Source organism: Oncorhynchus clarkii, unplaced genomic scaffold (genome assembly GCF_045791955.1).
Source record: "Oncorhynchus clarkii lewisi isolate Uvic-CL-2024 unplaced genomic scaffold, UVic_Ocla_1.0 unplaced_contig_10369_pilon_pilon, whole genome shotgun sequence".
Lineage (NCBI taxonomy): Eukaryota > Metazoa > Chordata > Actinopteri > Salmoniformes > Salmonidae > Oncorhynchus > Oncorhynchus clarkii.
In genome coordinates, this window is record NW_027261126.1 from 30,332 (window position 1) to 42,486 (window position 12,155).

The following is a 12,155-nucleotide window of genomic DNA, read 5'->3' on the forward strand; positions in this document are numbered from 1 at the left end:
AACCCTATAAGGACATGCATAAAATATGTGTTCTGTTCTCTTGTCTCCACTCAAGACATGGATGGAACCTTACAATCCTTCCCAATAATTCAGGATCCATCCTACGCCATCTTGGTGCTGTGCCAGGTAATCATCTGTACCTATGACCCTCTCCTGTTACACAGGATGACAGTACATTGTATTGTAATACAGACGGTTGTAAGTAGCTGCAGAGTGAACTGAAGGACTGAAGCTTAACCACAACAGTTCCTTGAATGTATGTTGCGTTAGTTTGTTGTTTTATACCGTATATCCTCATTTTTGGTGACACAATTCAATAGCTTTCTGCTATGAATGAAGTGAACTTCAACTGACTAGAACATCTTGACAGTCTACTGTGTCTTCCTTTGTGGTTGTACAGGAGTCACCATTCCTTGGCTGAACATCGGCATGGTCTTCTCTACCTCATGCTGGTCGCGAGACCATCACCGCCTTCCATACATTGACTACTTACACACGGGTGCTGACTGCATTTGGTAAGTAGTGGTTCACTGCTCACTGCCCTCTCCCAGTATAATCGTACGGTCAACTCAGGTTCACCACCTGCCACAGCCAATGGAGCTCAGCGTCAGTTAGTCAAGCCTGGTCAAATAGAACTGGTGGAGATTGATTTAATAGAACTCCCTGAGCGTGGTCAGTACAGTATGAAGGAAACGCTGTATGGCTCAGTAGGTAGAGCATGGCGCTCGCAACACCAGGATAGTGTGTTTGATTATCTGGGCCATCCATACGTAAAATGTATGCAGTATGACGTAAGTCTTTATTGGATAAATCTGCTAAATGGTATATATTTAAGCAATAAGGCACGAGGGGGTGTGGTATATGGCCAATATACCACGGCTAAGGGCTGTTGTTAAGCACAACGCATTGCGGAGTGCCTGGACACAGCCCTTAGTCGTGGTATATTGGCCATATACCACAAACCCACGATGAGTGCCAATCAGCATTCAGGGCCCGAACCACCCAGTTTATTATATATATATATATATATATATATATATATATACACAAATAATCAGGAATTCTTGAAAGACGGTACAATATAACATTTTCTTCCACAAATATTTGTCTTAATATCTGATAGACCAAATAATATATATATCACACCATGTAAAGGAACAACCTCCTAATTCAGAAATGTTTTTCTCATAAATTTACAACTAAGTGGATTTACGTCAACTCAGTCAGACACCATAAAATGCATTTAATTTGTACATTTATTGTCCAAGTGTTTGAAGACCTTGTTTGTTTAATTCTATCATTACATTATTCAAATATGAAATACAAATCTCCAAACTTATTTTTATAAAGCATTTTTACAACGCTATATAATTAGCTCCGGGGATAATTTTATTAGCATTTTGGCATGTTTTTCTAGATTCAGAACATAAAACATTTATTAGCATTTTGGCATGTTTTTCTAGATTCAGAACATAAAACATTTATTAGCATTTTGGCATGTTTTTCTAGATTCAGAACATAAAACATTTATTAGCATTTTGGCATGTTTTTCTAGATTCAGAACATAAAACATTTATTAGCATTTTGGCATGTTTTTCTAGATTCAGAACATAAAACATTTATTAGCATTTTGGCATGTTTTTCTAGATTCAGAACATAAAACATTTATTAGCATTTTGGCATGTTTTTCTAGATTCAGAACATAAAACATTTATTAGCATTTTGGCATGTTTTTCTAGATTCAGAACATAAAACATTTATTAGCATTTTGGCATGTTTTTCTAGATTCAGAACATAAAACATTTATTAGCATTTTGGCATGTTTTTCTAGATTCAGAACATAAAACATTTATTAGCATTTTGGCATGTTTTTCTAGATTCAGAACATAAAACATTTATTAGCATTTTGGCATGTTTTTCTAGATTCAGAACATAAAACATTTATTAGCATTTTGGCATGTTTTTCTAGATTCAGAACATAAAGCATTTATTAGCGTTTTGGCATAAAACAACATTTATAAAGGAAACATGATCCCTTAGCTCTATCACAGCAAATATGTCAATAGTTTAACCATGTGTTGCAGAAGAGTGATTCAAATGTTTTTTTATAACAATCTTTTTTTTAAAAGTTCATAAGTGGTTTAGCCATCGGTGACGGAGTTGACAACAGATACTCAAAACAGACATTTTTGCCTCAAAGTATTTTACATTTGTAAAATATATTAAATTATTCTTTCAGCACTCTGACGGAGTTAACGTTAGACAAAAATATATATTTTCTTTTACCGTGGTGATTTCTATATTGTTTGTTTAAAACATATCAGATAGTAGAGAACTTTCCAGACCATAAGTGGTCTTGTTGCACTACATGTAATGAGAACATGAATAAGAGGTCATTATGGTAGAGCTCACCCTGCTCATTCCTGATTTGAGTTGACCAAATCTCCAGACACATCTTTTAGGAATCACAGTTTCGAGATAAGGGCTATTGCAAATAACTACACAATATCCTTTTTCAGTTAATATTAATTATTGCCAGTTAAAAATATATATATAATTACACTTTTTTGGAGAGTTTGAAATTGGGATCCTTTTCTCCAGACAATGGCATTTCCGGGTATCGAGCCAACATGGAAATGAATAATATTGAAAATATTTAGAAAATTCCGAAAGCAAATCTTTCCCCTTATAAAATTCCCCTTAATGTAATTGTTGAGCTCAAATAAAATCCTATAAAACTACAATAAAAAAATAAAGTTTCATTGCCAGACAAGGATATTTTTTATTTACTAGTGCTATGACATGTGTCCACTAACTCCAACATGTTATCATAAAGTGATACACAATTAGATCCCAATAACCCATGTGACCCGGTGTTCAGGTACTGTATTCCTGCTGAGGAGAAGGTGAAGCTGGACAAGGTGGTTCACACACTACTGCAGGCTAATGGAACCCCAGGACTGGAGATGTTGGAGAACAACATCATGGTGTGACTGCAGGATACACTGTCCACACATACAGTATAAACATGGACTACAGAAACACTGTCCACACATACAGTATAAACATGGACTACAGAAACACTGTCTACACATACAGTATAAACATGGACTACAGAAACACTGTCCACACATACAGTATAAACATGGACTACAGATACACTGTCCACACATACAGTATAAACATGGACTACAGAAACACTGTCCACACATACAGTATAAACATGGACTACAGAAACACTGTCTACACATACAGTATAAACATGGACTACAGAAACACTGTCCCCCCTACAGTATAAACATGGACTACAGAAACACTGTCCACACATACAGTATAAACATGGACTACAGAAACACTGTCCCCCCCCTACAGTATAAACATGGACTACAGAAACACTGTCCACACATACAGTATAAACATGGACTACAGAAACACTGTCCCCCCCTACAGTATAAACATGGACTACAGAAACACTGTCCACACATACAGTATAAACATGGACTACAGAAACACTGTCTACACATACAGTATAAACATGGACTACAGAAACACTGTCCACACATACAGTATAAACATGGACTACAGAAACACTGTCCACATATACAGTATAAACATGGACTACAGAAACACTGTCTACACATACAGTATAAACATGGACTACAGAAACACTGTCCACACATACAGTATAAACATGGACTACAGAAACACTGTCCCCCCCCCTACAGTATAAACATGGACTACAGAAACACTGTCCCCCCCCTTACAGTATAAACATGGACTACAGAAACACTGTCCCCCCCCCCCCCCCTACAGTATACACATGGACTACAGAAACACTGTCACCCCCCCTACAGTATAAACATGGACTACAGAAACACTGCCCCCCCCCCTCCCCTACAGTACAGTACAAACATGGACTACAGAAACACTGTCCACACATACAGTATAAACATGGACTACAGAAACACTGTCTACACATACAGTATAAACATGGACTACAGAAACACTGTCCACACATACAGTATAAACATGGACTACAGATACACTGTCCACACATACAGTATAAACATGGACTACAGAAACACTGTCCACACATACAGTATAAACATGGACTACAGAAACACTGTCTACACATACAGTATAAACATGGACTACAGAAACACTGTCCCCCCCTACAGTATAAACATGGACTACAGAAACACTGTCCACACATACAGTATAAACATGGACTACAGAAACACTGTCCCCCCCCTACAGTATAAACATGGACTACAGAAACACTGTCCACACATACAGTATAAACATGGACTACAGAAACACTGTCCCCCCCTACAGTATAAACATGGACTACAGAAACACTGTCCACACATACAGTATAAACATGGACTACAGAAACACTGTCTACACATACAGTATAAACATGGACTACAGAAACACTGTCCACACATACAGTATAAACATGGACTACAGAAACACTGTCCACATATACAGTATAAACATGGACTACAGAAACACTGTCTACACATACAGTATAAACATGGACTACAGAAACACTGTCCACACATACAGTATAAACATGGACTACAGAAACACTGTCCCCCCCCCTACAGTATAAACATGGACTACAGAAACACTGTCCCCCCCCTTACAGTATAAACATGGACTACAGAAACACTGTCCCCCCCCCCCCCCCCCTACAGTATACACATGGACTACAGAAACACTGTCACCCCCCCTACAGTATAAACATGGACTACAGAAACACTGCCCCCCCCCCTCCCCCACAGTACAGTACAAACATGGACTACAGAAACACTGTCCACACATACAGTATAAACATGGACTACAGAAACACTGTCCACACATACAGTATAAACATGGACTACAGAAACACTGTCCCCCCCTACAGTATAAACATGGACTACAGAAACACTGTCCCCCCCCTACAGTATAAACATGGACTACAGAAACACTGTCCCCCCCTACAGTATAAACATGGACTACAGAAACACTGTCCACACATACAGTATAAACATGGACTACAGAAACACTGTTCCCCCCTACAGTATAAACATGGACTACAGAAACACTGTCCCCCCCTAAAGTATAAACATGGACTACAGAAACACTGTTCCCCCCCCCCTACAGTATAAACATGGACTACAGAAACACTGTCCCCCCCCTACAGTATAAACATGGACTACAGAAACACTGTCCCCCCCCTACAGTATAAACATGGACTACAGAAACACTGTCCCCCCCCCCCCCCCCCGCTACAGTATAAACATGGGCTACAGAAACACTGCCCCCCCCCCCTCCCCTACAGTATAAACATGGACTACAGACACACTGTCCCCCCCCTACAGTATAAACATGGACTACAGAAACACTGTCCCCCCCCCCTACAGTACAAACATGGACTACAGAAACACTGTCACCCCCTACAGTATACACATGGACTACAGAAACACTGTCCCCCCCCTACAGTATAAACATGGACTACAGAAACACTGTCCCCCCCCTTACAGTATAAACATGGACTACAGAAACACTGTCCCCCCCCCCCCCCCCTACAGTATACACATGGACTACAGAAACACTGTCACCCCCCCTACAGTATAAACATGGACTACAGAAACACTGCCCCCCCCCCCCTCCCCTACAGTACAAACATGGACTACAGAAACACTGTCCACACATACAGTATAAACATGGACTACAGAAACACTGTCCACACATACAGTATAAACATGGACTACAGAAACACTGTCCCCCCCCTACAGTATAAACATGGACTACAGAAACACTGTCCCCCCCCCCCCTTCAGTATACACATGGACTACAGAAACACTGTCACCCCCCCTACAGTATAAACATGGACTACAGAAACACTGCCCCCCCCCCCCCTCCCCTACAGTACAAACATGGACTACAGAAACACTGTCCACACATACAGTATAAACATGGACTACAGAAACACTGTCCACACATACAGTATAAACATGGACTACAGAAACACTGTCCCCCCCTACAGTATAAACATGGACTACAGAAACACTGTCCCCCCCCTACAGTATAAACATGGACTACAGAAACACTGTCCCCCCCTACAGTATAAACATGGACTACAGAAACACTGTCTACACATACAGTATAAACATGGACTACAGAAACACTGTCCACACATACAGTATAAACATGGACTACAGAAACACTGTCCCCCCCCCTACAGTATAAACATGGACTACAGAAACACTGTCCCCCCCCTTACAGTATAAACATGGACTACAGAAACACTGTCCCCCCCCCCCCCCCTACAGTATACACATGGACTACAGAAACACTGTCACCCCCCCTACAGTATAAACATGGACTACAGAAACACTGCCCCCCCCCCTCCCCTACAGTACAAACATGGACTACAGAAACACTGTCCACACATACAGTATAAACATGGACTACAGAAACACTGTCCACACATACAGTATAAACATGGACTACAGAAACACTGTCCCCCCCTACAGTATAAACATGGACTACAGAAACACTGTCCCCCCCCTACAGTATAAACATGGACTACAGAAACACTGTCCCCCCCTACAGTATAAACATGGACTACAGAAACACTGTCCACACATACAGTATAAACATGGACTACAGAAACACTGTTCCCCCCTACAGTATAAACATGGACTACAGAAACACTGTCCCCCCCTAAAGTATAAACATGGACTACAGAAACACTGTTCCCCCCCCCCTACAGTATAAACATGGACTACAGAAACACTGTCCCCCCCCCCCCCCCGCTACAGTATAAACATGGGCTACAGAAACACTGCCCCCCCCCCTCCCCTACAGTATAAACATGGACTACAGAAACACTGTCCCCCCCCTACAGTATAAACATGGACTACAGAAACACTGTCCCCCCCCCCCTACAGTACAAACATGGACTACAGAAACACTGTCACCCCCTACAGTATACACATGGACTACAGAAACACTGTCCCCCCCCTACAGTATAAACATGGACTACAGAAACACTGTCCCCCCCTACAGTATAAACATGGACTACAGAAACACCGTTCCTCCCCTACAGTACAAACATGGACTACAGAAACACTGCCCCCCCCCACAGTATAAACATGGACTACAGAAACACTGTCCCCCCCCCCCCCCCCCTACAGTATACACATGGACTACAGAAACACTGTCACCCCCCCTACAGTATAAACATGGACTACAGAAACACTGTCCCCCCCTACAGTATAAACATGGACTACAGAAACACTGTCTACACATACAGTATAAACATGGACTACAGAAACACTGTCCCCCCCTACAGTATAAACATGGACTACAGAAACACTGTCCCCCCCTACAGTACAAACATGGACTACAGAAACACTGTCCACACATACAGTATTAACATGGACTACAGAAACACTGTCCCCCCCTACAGTATTAACATGGACTACAGAAACACTGTCACCCCCCCCCCCTCCCCTACAGTATAAACATGGACTACAGAAACACTGTCCACACATACAGTATAAACATGGACTACAGAAACACTGTCCACACATACAGTATAAACATGGACTACAGAAACACTGTTCCCCCCTACAGTATAAACATGGACTACAGAAACACTGTCCCCCCCTACAGTATAAACATGGACTACAGAAACACTGCCCCCCCCCCCTACAGTATAAACATGGACTACAGAAACACTGTCCCCCCCCTACAGTATAAACATGGACTACAGAAACACTGTCCCCCCCCTACAGTATAAACATGGACTACAGAAACACTGTCCCCCCCCCCCCCCTACAGTATAAACATGGGCTACAGAAACACTGCCCCCCCCCTCCCCTACAGTATAAACATGGACTACAGAAACACTGTCCCCCCCTACAGTATAAACATGGACTACAGAAACACTGTCCACACATACAGTATTAACATGGACTACAGAAACACTGTCCCCCCCTACAGTATAAACATGGACTACAGAAACACTGTCGCCCCCCCCCCTCCCCTACAGTATAAACATGGACTACAGAAACACTGTCCACACATACAGTATAAACATGGACTACAGAAACACTGTCCACACATACAGTATAAACATGGACTACAGAAACACTGTTCCCCCCTACAGTATAAACATGGACTACAGAAACTCTGTCCCCCCCTAAAGTATAAACATGGACTACAGAAACACTGTTCCCCCCCCCTACAGTATAAACATGGACTACAGAAACACTGTCCCCCCCCTACAGTATAAACATGGACTACAGAAACACTGTCCCCCCCCCTACAGTATAAACATGGACTACAGAAACACTGCCCCCCCCCCCCCCCCCTACAGTATAAACATGGGCTACAGAAACACTGCCCCCCCCCTCCCCTACAGTATAAACATGGACTACAGAAACACTGTCCCCCCCCTACAGTATAAACATGGACTACAGAAACACTGTCCCCCCCCCCCTACAGTACAAACATGGACTACAGAAACACTGTCCCCCCCTACACTATACACATGGACTACAGAAACACTGTCCCCCCCTACAGTATAAACATGGACTACAGAAACACTGTCCCCCCCTACAGTATAAACATGGACTACAGAAACACCGTTCCTCCCCTACAGTACAAACATGGACTACAGAAACACTGTCCCCCCCCCCCCCCCCCCTACAGTATAAACATGGACTACAGAAACACTCCCCCCCCCCCCCCTTACAGTATAAACATGGACTACAGAAACACTGCCCCCCCCCCCCCCCCTACAGTATAAACATGGACTACAGAAACACTGTCCCCCCCCCCTCCCCTACAGTATAAACATGGAATACAGAAACACTGCCCCCCCCCCCCCCTACAGTACAAACATGGACTACAGAAACACTGTCCCCCCCCCTACAGTATAAACATGGACTACAGAAACACTGTTCCCCCCCCTACAGTACAAACATGGACTACAGAAACACTGTCCCCACACATACACACTGTGCTCTGGTGAAAAGTTCTGCACTATATAGGGAACAGGGTGTAAGTAGTGCACTAAATAGGGAACAGGGTGTAAGTAGTGCACTATATAGGGAACAGAATGCCATTTGGGATGTAGACTTGGTCGTTAGGTAATACATGTTCTCTGTCTCTCTCCCTCCCGCCAGATCTCTCCGGAGGTGCTGTGTCGAGCGGGGGTCAAAGTGCACCGGACCGTCCAGCAGAGTGGCCAGTTCGTCGTCTGTTTCCCGGCGGCGTTCGTCTCCAAGGTGTGCTGCGGCTACAGCGTCTCCGAGACAGTGCACTTCGCCACCCCCCAGTGGCTGAACACGGGATACCAGGCTGCCAAGGTTGGAGCCCCCCGTCGTATCAATGCTTGAAGGAAAAGCCATTAGTTGAAAGAAGAGTAGAGTTTAATTCAGTACATAATGTATTATAATGTTACGTGCCATGCTAACATTACTATAGTATTTAGTATAGTGTTACTAGTCATTGGAATCGGCATGTTAAATGTTGTTTTCACAGATAAAGTTGCAAGATCAGTTTGTTTAAAGTATTGGTCTTCAGCATTAATACAGATTCAATTCTCCATTAAAAAAAAATTCTGAATTACTTTGCTGTTACAATAAAATATAAATATATTGTTATTCAAGACAATTTTAAAATGATATAAATGTCTTTGCTAAAATTAACGAAAATCCATTTTCGTTTAGGGGTCTGACCACATAGAGTATGAACTCCTGTACCTGTCCTGTACCTCTCCATGCTCCTGTACATCTTGGGGTGGCCAGTTTGACTGAGTTCCAGTCCTGAAAGCTCCTCACGAAGGGGTGGTAAACCAGGCTCTAAAGTCTGACTTAACCAGCTTAGTTTAGTCAGTCAGTCAGTCTGTCTATCAGTCAGTCAGTTCAGATAGAGTGGACAAACTGAGGGTAGAGAGTGCCTCTGTGTACCCAGTGTTCCGCTGGCCAATTCAGTATCAAAGATTCTGTTATCCACATGGATCTTAGTTCCCTACACATCTACTGCATGAAAGGAGGGATTTGCGAGGGTTTACCAAACTGAGCACCTCCATTAATCTGAACTGGGATATGTTGTGAAAAGACCCTGTCCTATCAAATGTTCAAATATCTCTTACCTCTCCTTCCCAGGAGCTGAAATGTCGACGCATAGAGAGGTCCTTCTCCATGGAGAAGTTGCTGTACCAGATCGCAATGTCAGAATCCAAACGGGAGAATGGTGTCATTCTGAGTACCATGACCTCACTTCTCAAAGACCTCAGGTGGGTTTAACTATTTAACCAATAGCAGTATTATCATTCCAGATCACAGTATCAATAGCAGTTTTATCATTCCAGATCACAGTATCAATAGCAGTATTATCATTCCAGATCACAGTATCAATAGCAGTTTTATCATTCCAGATCACAGTATCAATAGCAGTATTATCATTCCAGATCACAGTATCAATAGCAGTATTATCATTCCAGATCACAGTATCAATAGCAGTATTATCATTGTAGATCACAGTATCAATAGCAGTATTATCATTCCAGATCACAGTATCATTGTAGATCACAGTATCAATAGCAGTATTATCATTCCAGATCACAGTATCATTGTAGATCACAGTATTAATAGCAGTACTATATTTGTAGATCACAGTATCAATAGCAGTACTATATTTGTAGATCACAGTATTAATAGCAGTACTATATTTGTAGATCACAGTATCAATAGCAGTACTATATTTGTAGATCACAGTATCAATAGCAGTACTATCATTGTAGATCACAGTATCAATAGCAGTACTATATTTGTAGATCACAGTATCAATAGCAGTACTATATTTGTAGATCACAGTATCAATAGCAGTACTATATTTGTAGATCACAGTATCAATAGCAGTACTATCATTGTAGATCACAGTATCAATAGCAGTACTATATTTGTAGATCACAGTATCAATAGCAGTACTATATTTGTAGATCACAGTATCAATAGCAGCACTATATTTGTAGATCACAGTATTAATAGCAGTATTATCATTGTAGATCACAGTATTAATAGCAGTACTATATTTGTAGATCACAGTATCAATAGCAGTACTATATTTGTAGATCACAGTATCAATAGCAGTACTATATTTGTAGATCACAGTATCAATAGCAGTACTATATTTGTAGATCACAGTATCAATAGCAGTACTATATTTGTAGATCACAGTATCAATAGCAGTACTATCATTGTAGATCACAGTATCAATAGCAGTACTATCATTGTAGATCACAGTATCAATAGCAGTACTATATTTGTAGATCACAGTATCAATAGCAGTACTATCATTGTAGATCACAGTATCAATAGCAGTACTATATTTGTAGATCACAGTATCAATAGCAGTACTATATTTGTAGATCACAGTATCAATAGCAGCACTATATTTGTAGATCACAATATTAATAGCAGTATTATCATTGTAGATCACAGTATTAATAGCAGTACTATATTTGTAGATCACAGTATCAATAGCAGTACTATATTTGTAGATCACAGTATCAATAGCAGTACTATATTTGTAGATCACAGTATCAATAGCAGTACTATCATTGTAGATCACAGTATCAATAGCAGTACTATATTTGTAGATCACAGTATCAATAGCAGTACTATATTTGTAGATCACAGTATCAATAGCAGCACTATATTTGTAGATCACAGTATTAATAGCAGTATTATCATTGTAGATCACAGTATTAATAGCAGTATTATCATTGTAGATCACAGTATTAATAGCAGTATTATCATTGTAGATCACAGTATTAATAGCAGTATTATCATTGTAGATCACAGTATTAATAGCAGTATTGCCATTGTAGATCACAGTATTAATAGCAGTATTATCATTGTAGATCACAGTATTAATAGCAGTATTATCATTGTAGATCACAGTATTAATAGCAGTATTATCATTGTAGATCACAGTATTAATAGCAGTATTGTCATTGTAGATCACAGTATCAATAGCAGTATTATCATTGTAGATCACATTATTAATAGCAGTATTATCATTGTAGATCACAGTATTAATAGCAGTATTATCAGTGTAGATCACAGTATCAATAGCAGTACTATCAT

The 12,155-nt window shown here is 40.9% G+C and overlaps 1 protein-coding gene across 2 annotated transcripts in view; it reads left to right on the top strand.

Annotated features, from left to right (window-relative positions):
* LOC139404976 (protein Jumonji-like) overlaps positions 1–12,155 on the top strand; it is a 38,165-nt gene that overhangs the window by 19,385 nt on the left and 6,625 nt on the right. Inside the window, exons 8-12 of one of the 2 annotated variants that reach the window (XM_071147537.1) lie at positions 56–126; positions 401–515; positions 2,882–2,987; positions 9,186–9,368; positions 10,170–10,300. In XM_071147537.1, the coding sequence (XP_071003638.1) occupies positions 56–126; positions 401–515; positions 2,882–2,987; positions 9,186–9,368; positions 10,170–10,300 (606 nt within the window). The remainder of the gene's footprint in view (positions 1–55; positions 127–400; positions 516–2,881; positions 2,988–9,185; positions 9,369–10,169; positions 10,301–12,155) is intronic. The other variant, XM_071147539.1, reaches the window with a different exon arrangement.